The sequence below is a fragment of the Notamacropus eugenii genome, chromosome 6, assembly GCF_028372415.1.
Source record: "Notamacropus eugenii isolate mMacEug1 chromosome 6, mMacEug1.pri_v2, whole genome shotgun sequence".
NCBI lineage: Eukaryota > Metazoa > Chordata > Mammalia > Diprotodontia > Macropodidae > Notamacropus > Notamacropus eugenii.
In genome coordinates, this window is record NC_092877.1 from 317,612,958 (window position 1) to 317,633,028 (window position 20,071).

General features: G+C 42.5%; 1 protein-coding gene across 9 annotated transcripts in view; it reads right to left on the reverse strand.

Annotated features, from left to right (window-relative positions):
* Nucleotides 1-20,071, reverse strand: part of NHEJ1 (non-homologous end joining factor 1) — a 113,183-nt gene that overhangs the window by 58,931 nt on the left and 34,181 nt on the right. For 5 of the 9 annotated variants that reach the window (XM_072617833.1, XM_072617834.1, XM_072617840.1 and 2 more), the window contains 3 exons: nucleotides 17,725-17,863; nucleotides 15,912-15,970; nucleotides 9,952-10,032 (listed from right to left, as the gene is read on the reverse strand). In XM_072617833.1, coding sequence (XP_072473934.1) covers nucleotides 9,952-10,032; nucleotides 15,912-15,970; nucleotides 17,725-17,863 — 279 coding nt within the window. The remainder of the gene's footprint in view (nucleotides 1-9,951; nucleotides 10,033-15,911; nucleotides 15,971-17,724; nucleotides 17,864-20,071) is intronic. The other 4 variants (XM_072617836.1, XM_072617837.1, XM_072617838.1 and 1 more) reach the window with 1 other exon arrangement.

Here is a 20,071-nt window from a genome sequence, read left to right on the forward strand (position 1 = left end):
TCTGAAATGTCTAACAGGCAGCTGGAGATGGAGGACTGGAGTTAGGACCAGAGCTAGGACTAGCTCCACACAGATCAACTGGGTGTCATCTGCATAGCGATGATGATTAAACCCCAGGGAGCTGGGGAGGCCACCTAGTAAGAGAGGGAATAACTGAAAATCACCAAAGAAAGTGACAGTAAGACAGGCCAAGCAATGGCCTCCACGATCAGCCTCACACCATATAGACGTGGGAGCTGATGCAGGAACCAAAGACACAGGTTTGACCATGAGGTTCTTCTAGGGATGAGAGAGAAGGCAGATGGACATGAGGCTTTATTATCATCACAGAATATGAGTCCTGGAGAAATTAGGGGTAGTTTTTATCTAGAAAAGCAGACAGGTGCCATGCACCAGATACTTCCTCATGCCAGAGCAGGCCGAAGGAATCTGCACCACCGCCCTGGGCCTAAGTTCAAAATCCACTCCTTTGCCACGTGAGGGCCACACTCACAGGAAAGGGCAGCTTCCGTGTCCCCATGTAGTGATTAGCAATAATCACGTTTAGGAAGCAAAAGTAGTAGCCTAGAAAAAGATCTCATTCCACAAACCTGGCTCCACTCTAGGGCCTCAACTCCTTCAGCTCTACCTAAGTAACTCGCCCAGCCCCCTCCTACAAGTTAGCAGCATCCCTGAAGAGGAACAGAGGGGCCTGTGGGCCCAGCCCAAGCTTTGGTGGTGAGAAGCCACACCTAGGAAAAGGGCGGAGGCTGTTCACAGGAGCCTTGCTCTGTCACACAATTACCATATTATGTAGCACTAATAAAAAGAAATACTTGAAGTTTTACTGGTGCCATATAATAAAGTATTTATAGAATCAGTTGGGGGAGGGGGGTGCACCACAAGGGGAAGGGGAGAGAGGGGGAGGGGAGGTGTCTTAAGAGTGCTAAGCTACAGTTCAGCAATAACTACTCCTAGACCTCACCCTAGCAGGTAAATTAGTTTGAGAGTACACAATGGAGGGCAGAAGGCTAAGGAACAGTCTAGTCTGCTTCTAAGCCCTCGACATTTCCTTCTAAGCTATAGCGAGATGAGTGGGTCTGAACACTTTTCTATTATACTGACCTTCTCCTTTTCTCTCTCTTGGATCTGATCTGAGGAAGCAAAGGAAATAAAGGAAATAAAGGATGTGAACCAAGTTGTATGGCACTGTGGCACCCAGGCCAGAAGAAGTGAGGAACAAAACTGACTGGAACATCAGACAAAGACATTATCTCAGTTTTAAAGATTCTTCCATTCTAAGGCCAAATGTTCAATTCTCACTATTAAACTTGTTGGTTTGAAATTTGCCTCAAAAGGGTTTTCCATCACCACACTATCCACCTTCATAGATCTCCCACACATACCCACTCTGACCACATTCCCTACTTGTTACTGCCCCTGTAGAAATTCATTCCATATCTACTACAACCACATAGCACACACCCATGTGCTACCCACTCCTCACATAATGCTTAGCACCATAATGCATCTCTATTTCTTTTTCTGTCTCTCTCTCTCTCTCTCTCACTCTCTCACACACACACACACACAATTTCTCAATTAAAAGACTCATCCCAGGCAAAAATGTCTTGGACTTCCCATGCTTACCATTTCAAATTTTTCTATTACCCAGAAAATCTCCCCAAAAGGGAGAAAGCAGTGAGGGCTATGGCATTATTACAGAGGAGGACACAAAGAGTACAAATATAGAGCAGCTTTATTACAAGGCAGCACGGGGCTGGTGGCTGGCTGATTACAGGGACACTCCCCAGAGCTCTATTCAGCCCCAGACCTCAATAAAGGCCAGACTAAAGCTGCCCTCAAATGATGGACACCCCAGCTTCGGGGGCCCTTAGAGTTCCTTGAAATTCCAATACCACCTGAAAAGGGGAAAACAAAGCAAAAGTCCAGGAAAAACCAAGTTGGGCTAAGAGCCACAAAGGCTACCTCCTCAAATGACCAACACAGTAAGTGTGGTTTGGGTCTTCCAAAAGCAAGAGTGCAAACCTGAGATAAAAGACTGAAAATCAAGAACAAAATGATAGATGAGAAAAACAAACATACAAACAAAAAATCCCAGGGATTGTGGGGCAGGGGATGGGCCTAGACAAGGAAGCTTGGGTGACTAAGACGACCCACATTATGCATAAAAACATAGAAGGAGCAAGAGGGAAATCCACAATCCCTCCCTCATGGGCTCAGGCACACGGCGTCCCTTCCTGGGTGACTCACGGTGGGATCACCTTCACCAATTACTTCATGTGGTGAGGGCCTCTTTATAAGGAGACACACCGCGAACCTTCTCCTCCTCCTACCCTGAACAGTGCAGGAACTGCGTCACTGACCTCCACACACTCACTCACTCATCTCTCCAGCCAGCTGCCACACAAGGGACCTTGTCTTGTGGTCCCCGGCATCCTTTCATCTGGGCTCCAAACCCACGGTCACCTTGGCCCTGAATCACTCCCCAGGAGACACTGGGAAAACACAGTTGGACAAAGAGTGTCTGGGACCTGTATGGTCAGAGTTTACTGCTCCCTGCTGGTGACAGGGACAGGGTCATGCTCCTCACCCAATGATCACACACAGAAATGACTTTGAACCTGACCTTCTGACTGGCCATACCAATAGGCCACTTTTCCACTGACTGGGGTAGTGACACTTCATTTGTCCTAAAAAAAACTGAAGGATAACTGAGGCTAAAAGATAGCTAGAAGCCCCCAGAAGGCCCAAAACATTAGCATCTTAATTAGACTCCAGCTCCCACAACTCAACTGTTTGGGAGTTGAGTCTGATGAGCTAAAAAACAAGTAAGGTACTCAGTCCTATTCTCATTTCACTGAGAACCTCTGTTCCTTAAGTAGCTCCAAGGAGTATAAGGGAGCAGTAGAAAACATGAAGCTTCTTCAGAGCCTTCACCAAAAAAACAGAGACTAGCCCCCAGTTGCTTCATTTGCTCCAATGAGATAATGTATGTCAAGTGTTTTGTAACCATAAACCATTCTTTAAATGGCAGCTATTAGGACTCTCATTAGTCCAATCTCTACGATCCCACCCCTTTCCTTTAGACCCCCAGAATAGTCTAGTTTGTTACACTACTCTTTTCTACCACTTTGAAATACATTCTCAAGTACACTGGCCCAGACCAGGATTTCTTAGGCCACACAACACTAGGCTTCACTCAAAGGTTCCAATTACACAGATTACTCTTCATGAACGCATGTTTCTAGAGTTACAGAAGAGAGGGACTGTCTGTCTCTTTTTTATCAATCTCTCCATCAAGGCAGAATCCAGAGTGCTCTTAATCCTGTCCACATAAAGACACCAAGCCATCCAAATTCTTGGTCTCCTCACCAGGCAGTGCTGTCTGACTTCTCCACTCTTTCATGCCTCTCTCCTTAGCCGGGAAAACAACTACAATAACAATTATCCCTTTTAACTACATATAGCAAGCCTCCCACACTCACTCTTTTCCATATCCTTGCTTTCTTGCTGTCTCTACTGGAATCCCTCTACGGAGTCCTATAAAACAGAGACCAATAATGCACATTTCTGATCCAAGTCATCTCTACTCTGTCCTCTTTGTCTCAAACAGCCTACTAATGCTTACGCTGATCTGAGACCCCAGGTTCTCCACCTCACAAAATGACTGTGGAGATCAATATGGTGACTATTTATCAAAGTACAGGACCAGCTACACAAAGGACTAGACAGATTAAATACTTCTCCCTCACCACCATCACTCTCTAAAACACACTCCTAAGCACCCTACATCTTGGGATCCGGGTTTGTGACCAATACCACATCAAGAAGGCAGTCTCAGGATACAGTGTGAAGTGGCAGAGAAAGAAAAACAAAAGAAATCAATAAAAAATGTTATAAAAAAAAAAGTAGCCCTAGCCATAGGGTCATAGATCTAAAGCTTAAAGGGAAGATCAAGGAGGTCATTTAGTCCAAGTCCCTCACTTTACCAATTGAGAAATCAAGACCCACAAAGGTCAGGCATCTCGAACAAGTCCCCACAAGGTGTTAACGGCAGCGTTAGGACTAAAACCCAGGTCCTGTGATGTCAAACCTAGCTGTCCTCCCACTCAGGCCAGATAGCCTCCTCCTCAGCTGGCCTCGTGGCTCTAACTCAGAATAACAGAATCTTAGAATGAGAAGGGCCCCTGAGGTCATCTAGTACAGCACCACACCTGAATGCCAAGACCACATTAGAATGACTTGGCAATGAAAGGTCAATTAACTATTCCCCCTGGGCTTCCCCAGTTTCCTCAATAACTCCCTTGCCTGTCTATCACTTCTGTGAAGGCTTGGGGCCTGATCCCTGAATCTACCAGGGAACATCTCAAGCACAATAGGTTTTAAGAGCACTAGAGCTCCCCTCCCAGACCAAGGCGAGGAGTGAATCTAGTGCCTGGGATGAGGGGCCGGAAGCTGCTCACACTGCACCAGAGGCTGTATGGGGTGAAGAGAAGGGCAGGGGCTGGTGGCCGGGTTATCAGGCAATAACAAACTTGGCCTCCAAGCACGCGACTTCCAGCAATGCAAGGAGCTTCCTTTGTTTTGGGAAAATAAGGACAGCAAGAGGCCTCTCCCCAACACGTTCCAACTTGGTCTTGGGAGCCCTCCCCATCCCCTAGACACAAACAGGACAGTCTTGGTAAAGGAGGGACAGAACAACTGCCCCAACCGCAGCCCCTGTTTGCTTTTCCTTTTCCACTATTTCCTTGGTTCAAGAGCCACTGTGGGGGCACAGGTGACAGCCTAGGTCACCATTCAGGAACACCATCCCTCATGACCCTACTGCCTGGCCTACATAATTTCTCCAATACCCCTTCAACCATCTCCTTTCCCACACCAACCAGATACTTTTGGCCTGAAACCAAGCGCTGTCCTCCTGACTGTGGATGTAACCAGTTCTCAAAGTAATAATGCATCTCAGAGTGATGGGAGACACTTGGGACAGAATCATGCTGCTCGACCTTAGCAATGCTTTAGGGCCCGATCCAGGCAGGCTTCAAGGCCCCAGAGCAGAGCTTATAGTCTCAACAAGATGTTTCCAGTGGACAATACATTATCATACAGTCACCATGCCAGAGTAATACAATCTGAAGCAGATCTTTATTTATATTGAAGCTCATTAGTTCAGAAATGAGACCAATACTACCTGCCTGGGATAACATTCATACAGTGTTTTGCAAACTTTAAAATGCTATAAAAATGCTAGCTGTTGTCATAGCAGTTGTTATTATATATAGAAAGGTGATAATCAATCTGAGAACTTTAAGGAACTAAGTCACTTAAGACTAAAACATTACTACTAAAGAATACCCAGAAGCCTAGCTCTTTGGATATAAATTGAGAAGGCCTACTTCTCCGAGTCATATGCCAAATGAAAGTCATATCCCAGCCCAAAGTCTTGAGGACAGTCACTTTCTCCAGGGCTCTGAGTAGGAGGTACTACAAGTCCCACATGGGCCTTTCCCAATGATAAACTGAGGATCTTGGGCACCAGTGAACCTTTTTCCTTTCCCTGATCAACCAGAAAACCCAACTCTCCCCCTCATGGTCTAAGGCCCCAAGCCCCCTCAAAGACTGTGGTTTGCCTATGAGGGAGGGTTATGGGAGTGGGACTTCCCCCTCCCCAGGATGCCTTCGTGCCAAAGGAGAAGGAAACAGAATAAGCAAAATAAAATTCATAAAGCGAGGCAGTAATTACCATGTGGTCAACAAGAGGCTGCTCTTCAGCCCCATCATTATGTGGCTAAATTTAACGCCCTACGCAGCCGGGGGAGCCGTGCGCCCCGGGCACCGCATGTCCACACAGACGCCGGCTCCGCCACCTTCGCCCGCTCAACAGCCGCCAGGGCTGCCAGAAAGCAGGTCACAATTTTTTTTTATAGTCTGTTTACCAAGATGCTGTTTTTATTGCCGAGGTTTCTCTCGTTTTATCTCTTTTTCCTTCTCTCCTGAACAGTCTGGGCTGTATTTTCTGTCCTGGGTTTTTTTGGTTCTCCCTCTCTCAGTACTATTTTCAGAACTCTAATTTTATATGGTATGTCCCTATTTTTTTTTTTTTTTGGTAAATATTTGCCATGACTAAGCCAGGCACATCCAGTTTAAAAGGCTCCCATTCCACAAAACATCAGCCCTTTAATGACATGCATCTCATTAGGCTGCCCGATGAAAAGGGGTATAGAAAAAAAAGCAATTCACAGACTCTCTCAATTTTTATATCTATAGAAACATATATTTACACATGTGGACAGACTGAAAAGTGACATTCTGAACTCTATATGGGGCCATAACAAGGGCCACTTGATTCAAGCCAGAGACCTCAGGGGCAGCTTCAGGGATGAGAGGCTCTCAATCTGTCAGTAACTATTGGTCAGACCTGGACAGCTCCAACAAGCAGGCACAATTGGAGCCAGCCCTGGATCTCTAAAGCATTACCAGAACACTAGAGGAGTGAGCAGAAAATGTGAGAATGCCTCAGGCTTCTAAGATTCTAGACCATTAGGAAGGCGGAAAAAAGCTACAATAGAGACAAAGGAAAGTGCCCATACTGCTTCTCTCCAACACCTGATAATACGGGAAAGGAACCAAGGCAGTTATTGGGATTCCCTCAAAGACCCACATTCAAGGCCCCTCGGCCTTCCCCCCTTGTCTCTTGACAATCCTCTTGGAGGACTTCTCATGGAGACTTTTTTTCTGGACAGAAACGTAATACAACTGAATCTAGTAACAGCTCTGTGCACTCAACATTATTACTCATGACAATCAGAATGCCCCTACAGACTGGGACCATATGATGGCTGCAGAGAAATCCTTAAGCATCAGAATTACCAATAATTCCAAAGATTATAAAGGAATTAGAGGATGCAGGCTTCAGTTCTGCCAGCACTTTTATTCACAATGAAACTGAGAATGCTACTAAACAGTCAACTCAGTCTTTCCTCCATCTTGGTGAGCGCCTAGGGATTGAATGCCCTGAGGGCTAACTTCTCATTCAAGTCAAGCAGTATGTGACTACTCTTCAAAAAGATTCTTTTCACCCCCCACACCCACCCACATCATTCAGAGGGGAGACTAGGAGGTAAGAGATGGTAGAATGCTACCCTACAGCACTTGTTTAGTATAGGTTTCCAAGAAAAACAAGAACTTAGAGAGTCACTGGAAGATGGCTTTCACCAGCTACATCCAAGCCTCCTCTCTATGTTATTCCAATGTTCACTTTCATCTCTCCTTCTACCACTTATAAAAAAGAATACTTGCTCTAATTTAAGTCTTAGGTCATGGCCTCTCTCTTCTAAGAAGCCTTTCTTTAAAAAATAAAATGATGCATTTTGCATAAACTGATTCAAATACTGTATATGCAAATGCATTTCCTGCTACATTTTGCTTTTTACACAATCATCACTTCTAATAAACACGAACCTTAGAGTACCTTCCCCTTAAAGGCCAAGCAAGACCACCAAGAGAGCAACAGAATCTGCACCTCTATAGCATTAGGATGTCACCTCCCAAATAACTGGAGTCCATCACAAGTAATCTCCTACTTTCTCTTTCTCCCTACAGGGAGAGGGTTACTTGTAAATGTATTATGTAAAAATGATCACTAATATTTATAGAGTGCTTACTGTGGTACAGGCACCATGCTAAGTGCCTTACAATTATTAGCTCATTTGGTATATACAAACATATAGCATCAGTGTTCATTTGCTTGCTTTTCCTCCCAGACTAAAAACTCTCTGAGAACAAGAAGGATATTTAATTTTTTAAAAATATGACCCCACTGTGTTTATTACTCCTCAAAGGTGCTCAATAAAGATAATATGTTGATATTGACAATGGTCCCTCCACAATAAATTTAACCTACCTTAAGAAAAATGTCACTATGCTGGCCAACAAAGTTAACAATGGCTAATATTTATATATCACTTTAAGATTTATGAAGACAGATAGAAGAAAAGGGCATTTAAGTATTTCCTATGTTCCAGTCACTGTGCTTAAGCAGTGGAGAGACAAATTTAAGCAAAAAAGACAGTCATTACCCTCAAGGAGCTTATATTCTAAAGTCAATAGATAAAAGGGACCTGGAAAATGAGTGGGGAGGAGATGAAGGCATGAGAAGGGGAGGAAATGAAGGGATGAGAAGAGTACTCAATTGAAGAACAAGGAGGTTGGAGAGGAGGTGGAAAATTTCAGAGACTGAGGAGAGCCAAGTTTGAAAGGAATATGTCCTGGGCACCTCACAAATGCTGGTCTGTGTCAGACTAACTAGTCAGAACAGAGGGCTGCAGGACAGAGGCATCAGCAAGGTGAGAAAGCCAGGAGGTGAAAAAATCCTGGAGAGTCAGGAGTGGAACCAGGAGGGCTCTGTTGGTAGGTGCCACAGGAATGATCAGTTCTATTTTATAATGCAAGACATCCTGGCTCAGAGAGATTAATGATTTGTGTGCATATGATTCCACAGCTAAGAAGTTTCAGAGGCAGCATTCGAACCAAGGTCTCCAAGTTCAGGGCTCTTTCCATGACATCACACTTAATCATTCTATCAGTCAACAAGTACTTATTAAGTACCTACTGTTATGTTTAAAAAAAATGCTTAGCACAGTACCTTGTATACAGGAGACTATATACATCCTTACTACCCCTACACACAAACACAGAGACACACAGAGACACACAGAGACACACAGACACAGACAGACACACACAGACACACAGACACAGACACAGACACACACACACACACACACACACACACACACACACACACACACACACACACACACACACACACACACCCTTATGCTCTGTGATGGGGCTGAGGGTAAGAAGAGAAAAAAGGAGACAATCATCCCTACGGAGTAGCTGATATTCTACCAAGGAAGGTTGTGTACATATATAATGATTAATACATGCGTATAAGCAATAAGTACCAAATAAATGCAAGACAGCTCAATACAAGGTAAGTAGGAAGGAAGGAAGGACTCTAGCAGTCATGGAGAGCAAGGCTTGGAGAACGTGGGACTTGAGCCACATCTTGAAGGAAGTGAGGGATTCAGGGAGGCAAAGTGAGGAAGGACTGAATTCCAAGAATGAGGAACAGCCACTGCAAAGGCACAGAGGAAGGAAAGGACAGGCCGTGAGGGAAAGCCAGTTTGGCTGGACTATTTAAAAAAAAAAGAAATAAAAGGCAGGCTGAGGAGTTTGTAGTTACCCTGGAGGGAGTCACTGCAGGTTTTAAACTGTGGAATTACAGATTCAAACCTGTGCTTTCAGTAGAAGGAAGGCTGGCCTATACAGAAGAAAAAGCGGATGTAGGAAGCTGCAAAATCAGCTAGGAAGCCACTGCAATAAGTCAGACAAGAGAGGATGGAGGCCTAAACTTAAGTAGTGGCCATGTAACTGAAAAGGAAGGGACTGACAGTGAAGCTGTTTTAGGGGGAGGACAAGGCTTGACAATTTGCTGTCAATGTGGGGGGAGGAGTTGAGGAGGGTTGGGAGTTTAGAAAACTAGAAGGCAAGTGGTGACTTCCAAAGAAAGAAGGAAATCTGGGAGGGGAAGACTCTCCCAGGCACCAAATAAGCATGTCAAGTTCAAAGCATCTACGGGCTGTCCCGATAAAGATGAGTATCCAGCAGGCACTCGGTAATACAAGACAGAAGATCAAGGGAAAGATGAAGGCCAGATACATAGACTTTGGGGTCATATGCACAGAAATGATCACTGAATCCACATAAGTTAATGAGAGCCCTGAGACTGTGCAGAGAGAAGAGGACCCAGGGCAGAGGCTAGGAGAACACACAAACCTCTTGCTTTTACACAGAGATGTCTATGTCTTTATTCCAAAGAGAAAGAAATTGTCACTGATAATTAAAGTGGGAAACCAAAGGATGCAGGGAGGCTCAGCTACTCACCCATTTTATAAATGGAAATCTGAAAGTACCAAGAAGATCAGGAATTTCACCAAAGGTGATACAAGGAGTCTTGTTAGGAACCTGAAATTATCATGTTATTATCCATTACTATATTTACTAGACCATACCTGACACTTTTCATGGAGGATACAACTCTTAATTTAATTTAAAATTCTAATTTATTGAATAAAACAAACATTTCTATAGCATAGTACAACAAAAAAAGATGATTGTACCTGAAACTGCAAATCTACTAAGCACAACTTGCTATTTCTTTCAAATATAGTAAAAATTGTCATGTAAATTTCTTCTTTTTCCTTCCTTCTCCCTCTCTCCCCTGCCCTAGAGATGGTTACCATTAGACACAAGTAGGTATATATGTGTAAAATTATTCTACACATACTTCTATTTATAAGGGTACAACTCTTGTAGTAGGCCAGCTATGGATACCTGAATGGTTAACTGACCTGGATGGACTAATACAAACTTCCCCTAACTAATCCCAGAGAAAACCTTGAAATGTTGTCTAGAGCTTTCATGAGAAATACCTTTTTATTTTATAAAAAAATAATTATGATAATACAAACCTGGAAATAAAACTCATGCCCAATTGGGGAATCAGTGAACAAATCACACTATATTAATGTAAGGAAATAGAGTGCTGTAAGGTATGACAAATGTGAAGAATTCAGAGAAACACGTGAAGACTTAATTGTATGAAGTGATACAATGAAGAAAGTGCCTGCAGAACAATATACACAATTGTAACAAGGTAAATAAAGTGAATATGTAGAGGCAACCCAACTTCAGTCAAACATAATGGTCAATGTTGGTACCATATCCCCAAAGGTAAAAGACATTTCCCTGCTCCTTTTTGTTAATGACAAACTAAATTGTTTTCAAGGAATGTATTTAATAAAGGGATTGGTGTAGGTATTTGTCTGGAAATATTTATGCATCAAAACAAAATACATCAATAGAAAAAAATTATAAGAAATTGTAAATTTGTTTAAAAAACACCTCAACTGAAAACTGAAGATACCTTAATGGCCAGGCCTAAGGGAACAGCAGTGACAATACAGGTATAAAGAAAACCAAATGAAAGATTTCACAGATACTAGACAATGTCTGACTTAAAATAGCCCTTCTAATTTAGGGAAGAGAGTACTACCGAGCCCTTAGTATCACCAACAGGCTCTTCTTTGACAACTAAGTCACTCAGAAAATGAAAGGAAAAGCATTATCAAGATGCATTTTAATACCCTGTGCCTACCTTTGAATGGTTTACCCAACATAAATCAGAGTAGGATTAACTACCCACCCATCTATCTAAAGCTAGATAGAAGTTACAACACAGAAAGACTCAAGGCAAGTAAGAAATATGTCTCAGATCTCATAAACCCAGCCATAAACGTCATTTGTTGGATCTGGTGATGTTGGCCCAAGAGGAACACTACCAGATGTCCAAAGGTGAAGACAGGAGTTGACACCAAAGAGGCAATAAATGAGACTAAATTTCTTTTGAGAAGGTAAATCCTGTAGACTTCAATCAGAACCATCATGATCTAAGACTCAGGTACTACACTAAACAAGGTGAATCAGTGTTATAATGGGGAGCTGATGACTACATTGAAAATTCTTGGGGCAGGAATATGGAAGGCAAGGCTTTTTAACATCAATACCTCTGCCAGGACCCCTAATCCATGAAGCTGCCCCAGTGCCAGTGCTGAGGGCTGGTCCCTGGCCAGGGGCGGCCAGCTGCAGAGGGCGGAGCTCTATTTTGGGCCTGGCCACGTCTGGTTTGAGCAGCATGCAGCCCTAGTGACTCACACACCCATGCAAACCGCCTGTGGCTCTGTGGCACAGCCCCGGAATGCCAACCCAGGGCCAGCTCCCTCCTCACCCCATTATACTGGGATAAATAAATAAAGAGTCCGCCAGCAGCCGCACAGCCTGATGGCAACCAGATGGGAAGGAGGATGCACAGAGAGGGCCAAGGGGCGGGAGCTGCTGTGAGGAACTGGGCTGAGAGAGGGAGCTATGTAGGCCTAGTCATCTTGTCTTCCTTCTAGCCCAACTCCCTTAGACACATAGATCCTGTCCAACTATGTTCTTTCTTAGACACTAACCATTCCTAACTTTTTAGCCCTTTTCCCAACCCCGAAGCTTCCTCTTAGCTCCTAGTCCTGGGAAATGTCCCGTATGGGATGTTGCCAACTGCCATTCTATTCACTCCCATCTCTTTTGTTTTCCTCTGGAATCTGGGCTACCAGCCTCCCTCTGATCAAGGGACCAGGGATGAGAATGAGAAATGAAGCATCCCAGGGAAAACAGAAAAGGGACATCACAAAGAGAAGCCCAAGCAAGGAAACAGAAAAGATCTGTCATTTGTAAAGGTAAATGGGTTTCAAACTGAAGATTTGTTAGTGCTCCCAACTTAGCCTTATTCAACCTTTAAGTTCTTTTGCTGGTCTTGCCTACCCCCCCCCCCCCCACTCCCTGCCCCGGCTGACTTCCACAGAAGCCTACCCACCCTATTACTACTTGAACATCATCTCTCTGGCCCCCTGCCCAACTCGATTCCCTTCAGGAAACACAAACCCCAGCTCCTGACCCCCTGGCCCTCTGACGTCAGCCCTGGCCCCCCATCCTTCACTTAGAGCTCTCTGTCCACAGTTTGTTTATCTTCCTATTCAATGCTGCTTATTTTAATGGCACATCCTCCCAGCTCAGCCCCGGGTGACCCCCTGACCTCACTGTGTCCTGTTTGCAGGAGTTGCAAGAAGAGTATTTGGTAGTCATGCTGGGACCACCAAATAGTGCTCAAAGAAACCTTACAGCTCAAGTAGCTATATATGCTACATTAGATACAGAGCAGGGTACTCTAAGAGGCCATGGGGGCTCTTCATTGGCCTTGAAACTCTCCAAAGAGCTTTCAAAAATGTTCAAGACTCAGATAAAGCAATGGGATGGGACATAATACAAAGAGCATTAGATTAGAAGTTAGGAGTCTGGGTCACAGAATCAATGAATCTCTCTGAGTCTCAGTTTCCCATTTATAAAATGAGGAGAGACTAGACTAAATGATATATGGCCCATCTGAACTCTTAAGAGTCTATGAATTTGCAATAATGGTGTCGCATAAAGAACTTAGAAAGGTGATATGCCCTTCTCCAAGCAGGTCCATGAATTCCACAGGCCTTTTCTCTCCACTCCTATATGCCCTTTACCCAACAGGGGGACAGAGAGAAGCTCTTCATGCTTCTCTCATGCTTCAAATGTCACAGGTGGGAAAACCAAGGTTCTGAGAGAAGTGACTTAGGAAAAGACAGTTCTAATTTTCAATTTCACACTGCTCACAGGCCATGCAGTTACAAGTTTCACACAAGATCCTATGCCCCAAGCTCCAATTTAACCACCAGAATACTGCCTATGTCATTCAACTGACAGACTCAGATGGGAAGGCGGCTCAGACGACAAGTCTTACCTAGGCAGAAAAATACTGGATGCACCAGGCGAGACACTAAGTAACCAACACTGTTACTGCATTCCCTTTTCACACCAGAAAAGCTTAACCAATACTTGTGGCCAAAGGAATAGGAAGGTACTTGGCACAGGGGACCAAAACAGGTCAAGTTTGACTTTAACTGTCTAGGTAACATTTACATAGTGACTTTAAATTTACAAAGTATTCTCCTCACAACAACCCTGCCCATAAGTGGGCTTATAAGTGCTGGAACCATGATTCAAACCCAGGTCTCCTGACTCCAGGTCCAGCACTATTTCCATTACAGTATGCTGTCCTCCAGTGAAGACTGAGCCATCTATGGTTCTAGAGAGCAAGAGAAAGAAACCTCTGGTCACCACTTAACCAACTGAGAACAACCCCAAAGGAGAAAGAGAAATGGCTGGGGGGGAGCAGATATCAGAGCAGAACAGAAGGTTCCAAGTCAATAAGGAGGTCTGTGACACAGAATATCAACACAGTGCATGTGGACAAGAAGTTTATCATTGAGTTAAGGTGATAAGAAATACACACATAACAGTTAATAAGACAATATTTTATATACATATAAAAAAACAGCAGGGTGTGTTTGTGTGTACGTATACACACACACATACATGCATTTCAGTGGTATACAGTGTTAAACTATGTAGTCCATGCAGACAATACAAGTTAGAAAAATAAAGGACTATTTGTTATAAGTACTTCTTGTATAATTTATTTAACAGGTGGGAAAAAGCTAGAAAAGAAAGAATTCAATATGTACTGAAAACAGCAGGAAATATTTTTTAAAACTTCATTTTGTAAAGTATAGATCTATTAACGGAGACCTAGGCAGGAACTCCTGACAGACCCTTATTATCTGTTCTGCCGTCCTATATAAGCTCCCTTGTACACAGTATTTAGCCAGTCTACTGACTAAAACAAGGTGGTTATTGAATGGAAATAAAGGCTTCTTCCACCACTACCTCCTGCATTAACAGGGCTAGAAGGGTCGTGGATAACCAGTGCTACATCCAGCTGCTTCTTCAAAGTCCCAATCTCACTGCCCTCAGGTCATAGGATTCACCCCAGCCTCCACTCTTACAATACCATACAGAAAAAATCGAAGATTAACTATAGGAAAAGTTAGCTTCCCAAAGGACTAGAGAAAGCCACAGAGCATTTCCTAAATGCTTGATAAGAAACATTCTGCAAACTTTACATGTGCACTGTCTGAGGTTTACAGGACATCCAGATCCAACCACACACATCTTCTTGTATACTGAAAAGATTAACTAAAGTGACACCCAATACTTATCACATATATTATGCTGCTACTCTGCTTGTAACATACTAATATTCAATTTCATCAGTGATGGAATGTTACCTGGGCACTTCCCTCCTTGATTAGCCAGAGTCTAGCCTTGGCCCACCATGCAAGTTTAGGTTCTTATTACCTGTTCCCTTGACTATTCCAACAGCTCATCATAAATTTTACCTCCCATGTGAAGCCTTTTGTGATCTACTTGACATCTACCATATTTAATTTGTATAGTTCTTCCAGGGTAGAGTCTGGGATAAATAATGTAATAGTTCTTGGCTTCCTCCTCAAATTATCATGTACATACATAGTGTATCATCCCCCAGTTCAAAGTAAACTCCTTGAGGGTAGGAACTGTTGTTTTGTCTTTATATACCCAGTACCCAGCAGAGTGCCCTGCAGAGAGTAAGCACTTAATAAATGCTTCTTGGATTAGAAAAAATTGGAATTCACAAAGCTGAATTATTAGGCTTCACTGGCACTAGCCTAATAAGGATTTCCCACATGCCTGGCATGAACTGTGCAACAAAGGGGTAAAGTACAGATAGATGTTGCCAGCGCTCCTATGAAGACTGTAAACACTTAGCTCTACTCTGGCCCAGTAAAACCATTCAACAAGAGGTCACTGACATGTGAATCACCTGGCTTTGAACCCTGACTGAGCCAAAGTCAACTGAACCTCCAGAGATGAGCAGACTAGAACTCTGTAGCCACTGCTCCAGAATCCCAGCTGAGGACATTCCTAGAGCCCATTTGCTTGAACACGCAACACCACGTAAAAGAGCATCCTTGTCACAGTGCTAAAGCTAAGGTTTTTAATCACTGTGTGGGAAATAAATGGCTTTTCAATGCCATGGGGTCAACATCTTTGTTGTGGTACTAAAACTCTAATAAATGGTTTTGGGGGTCTCAAATGCTAGTTTACTTGTTACTTTTGATATTAAAAAACTAAAAAAATGTTGTCTCTTACCCCCTATACCTGCCAAAATAAACCAGCTTCTTTGTGGGTGACTTTTTCAGAAAAAAGCTCTTTGATTCTTACAGGTTTTTAAGCCTAAAAGTATCAGGAAGATCATAGTCCCTAATCAGTGACCGGGGAAGAGATAGGAAAGGGAAAGTAATTGGGGAAGAAGGAAACAGTAGAACTCCTACCTCTGTCATGACTTGTTCCAGGAAAGTATTTTCATCAAACAGCTCTGTCTTCAATCGATCTGTACCCAGAAAAGAAGGAAGGAAGAAATGAGTCAAAGGATCTGTATCTGGAGAGCAAAGAGCAGATCCAGTCCTATTTATTCATTCAATCAATTAATAACCTCTTAGGACCTCACTACATAGTAGGAACTAAACCTTTTAAAAAGATCTATCTAGTGTGTGGTGCATAGTAACAGCAATAGTATAATGAAGATCAATAATGAAAATAATGATCTAGGAAAACGTCTGGCATACAATAAGTGCTTAATAAAGGTTTTTCTGATTGATTCTTCCTCACTCATGACACTCCATTGTCAACCTCCATGACTTTGTACTGATCACCTCCGGATCCTGAAATGAATTCCCTCCTTACCTCAGAAAGTCCTTCTCCTCCTTTAAGATACAGCTCAGATCCTCTCTTCTGCACAGATGCCTTTATTGATTCCCCAATTACCTCTCAAATTATTCTGAATCTAACTTTTTGTATATAGGTGTGAATATCTACATATAATATGTATTAACTTTACATTTATGTGCTTGTCTCCCTCATTAGAACATAAGCTCACTGTAAGGAAAGATTGTTTCATTTGTTGTATTTCTGTTTCTCAGAACCTAGCACCCAATGCCTGACTCATAATATCACTTAATAAATATCTGTTGATTAACTGACTTCTGCACTCATGGAATCTAACAGGCCAGATGGTAGAGGAGACACAAATAGACAACAAACACTATTACATGAGAAATACGTTAGATGTGTACAAAACAAAATGCCTTGTGAGGTCTAAAGGGAAAAGGTCATTACTAAGAGAGGATCGGGCTTCATTAAGGAGGAAGCATTTGAATTGGGCTTTAAAGTCTAGGTAGGGACCCAGGTGAAGAAGGTGAAGGAGGAGATTCCAAGCACAAAAAACCACAATGAGCAAAAACATTTGGGGACAAGGGGGCAGTGAATCAAAAGAAATACAGAATGCATTTGGAGGACAGGGAATAGAACAGCGAGCTTGGAGGGGAAAAGTATGAAGTATGTCTAGAAAGGTGAGGTGGTAACGCTGTGCGAGGTCCACAAGGTTACACAAAGAAGTTTACTTCCTAGTACTTCCTACTATTCTTACAACAATAGGCAATCATTGAAGATTTTTAGCAGAAGAATGAACCAATTATAACAAAAATTACCCTGGCAGTAGTAAAAAGGATGGATTGGAAGGGAGAGAATTAAAGTAAAAAACACTTTTTAGAAAGCTAGTGCAATAGTCTTGGAAAGTGATAATGTGAATCTATATGAATGCGTTGACAGTAGGAAATAAGGAGAGATGGATAAGAAATGTTCTGGAAAACAGAATGAGTCATTTATTTCTCTGAATGATCCCTAAGAAAGTGTCTGTTGTAGCACCCCCTTTTCTCCTGGGGAAGAGATTTAGAGACTACAGGCTTCTTGATTTCCAGATTTTGTGATATCCTAGGCCGAAGTTGCATGACTACTAGCCCTTTTCTAAAGGCTTTTCATGCAACTGTCCAGGCATGACTGAACTCAGCTCTTGTCCCTGACAGTCACTTGGACCTCAGCCAAGTACTCAGAGCCAAGAAAAGAACTTTTTGGCTTAGCACCAAACTTCCAACTCCTATTCATTACCCAGTACTCTTCCCTCCCTATGGGTAACCCGATGTGGTCAGGCCAGTACCCTTCTTAACTTCAAATGGGTTCTTTCCTCTTCTTTATTGCAACCGTCACTCTCCTAAAACTACATGCGCATCCCAACAAGTACCCTCTAACCTCTGCTCAGTACGGATCCATTCTCCTGGTAGTCTTGGATTTCTGCATCCTTTAGCCGAAGCAAAGAAGCCAGCTCTCTCACCTGGCACTGCAGAACCAGACTCATGCCCATCAGAGGACGTAGGAGATGCTGGGAAACCTTTGAAAAAAGAGATGTCTATCATTAAAAACTTTATACAGCCCCTTTGGGTATTGTAAAAATAACCTGAGGAACAGGCTGAAAGAGCAGAGATACCCTCTACTCACAAATTCATTCAACTTTTATTAAGTAACTCCTCTGTGCCAGGCACCAGGCGAAGTCCTTAAGATGTGGAAATGATAATGAAATAGTCACTGCCTTCAAGGAGCTTACTCTAGGGCAAAATAAAAAAACGTATATATGGGATAGATTCCATTAGTACAGGGAACTCCCAGGAGAGGAAACTCTTTCTACCAAAGCAGCTTGATATCACCTCTGCAATTTATAACCTTTGAAGAGCTACTTGAGGCTGAGGAGGTAAGTGACCTACTCAGGATCATGGCCACTGTGTGTCGGAGGCCAGAGACGTACAAGGACACAATGTAAGGACACAGTAATTTCATGGTACAGGGTGCTAGCCACTAAAAGGATTAGGAAGAGCCTATAGTAGGAGGCGATACTTGAGCTAAGCTTGTAAGAAAGGAAGAGAGTGAACTGAGTCAAATGTACAAGAATACAAATCATTCCTCAATGGATAAATGGTCAAAGGATATGAACAGGTAGTTTTCAGAGGAAAAAATTAAAACTATCTATAGTTGTATGAAAAAATGCTCTAAATCACTATTGATTAGAGAAATGCAAATCAAAACAACTCTGAGGTACCACATCACACCTATCAGATTGGCTAACATGACAAAACAGAAAGATGATAAATGTTAGAAAAGATGTGGGAGAGTTGAACACTAATTCATTGATGGTAGAGCTGTGAGCTAATCCAACCATTGTGGAAAGCAATTTGGAACTATGCCTAAAGGGCTACAAAAATATGCATATCCTTTGCAATATTGCTTCTAGGACTGTATTCCAAAGAGATCATAAAAATAGGAAAAGGTCCCACACGTACATAAATATTTATAGCAGTTCTCTTTGTGGTAGCCAAGAACTAGAAATCGAAGGGATGCCCATCAATTGGGGAATGGTTGAACTAGTTGCGGTATATGAATGTAATGGAATACTATTGTGCTATAAGAAATGATAAACAGGAAAACTTCAGAGAGACCAGGAAGGACCTATATGAACTGATGCTGAATGAAAGGAGCAGAACCAGAAGAACTTTGTACACACCAACAACTACAGTGTGCAAAGAATTTTTCTGGTAGACTTAGCCCTTCACAGCAAGGCAAAGACCTAAAAAATTCCCAGTGGAGTTCTGAGGCCAAATGCCTTCCACATCCTGAGAAAGAACTATGCAATTGGTTCACAGAATGAAGCAGACCATTTTTTCTTGTGTTATGTTTTGTTTTCATGGTTTTTCCCATTCATTTTACCTCTTCTATGAAAAATTTCTAAGGTAAAAATGTATTTAATAAGAATGTATGTGTAGAACTTATATAAGATTGCACACCGTCTCAGGGAGGGAAGCGGGAAGGAGGAGGTGAGGTGGGAGAGGGAGGGGGGAAAATCTAAGATATATGGAAGTGATTGTAAAAAACTGAAAACAAATAAATTACTTAATTTAAAAAAAAACAAATAACTGAGCTAGAATCTGGGGAAAAAAAGGAAGAGAGTAAGAGGTCAAAGTGGGCAAGTAGGCTGCAAGCTTAGGAATGAATGGGGCAATGAAGGAAGAAAGAGACGAAGCACTCAATAAGCAACAGAGATGAGAAGGGAACCTAAAGTGCATGATGGGAAGCACAATGGAAGAAGCCTAGAAGAGAAGTGTGGAGCTGAACTGTGTAGGATTTCAAATGCTCCAGAGAGTTCACATTTGATCACAGAAGTAACAGAAAGCCACAAGGACTTTTTGAGCTAGGTATTGTATGTTCAGACTCAGATGGCTTAGAAATATACACAGAAGTTTACCATCTCATAGGAAAGACAAAACAGATATGCAAGAAATCAACAGAAATCGAATTACAATTATAATTATAAAAGTTATTGGGGTAACAGTAGGAATTGTTTTATTGAAGAAGAGGTAGAAATACTAAGGAAAGGTTTCCTAGAACAGATGGCCATAAGCTGTAATTTAAAGGATTTTGTATGGTAAAGAGGACAACAGAGATTCAATCAAGAATTTGCAAAGGTTCAGATGAAAGAGTGAAAGAACCAAGTGCAGAATCACAAGAAAGTCACTCAGGCTAAAATGGACAGTGCTAGCTATGATATAGT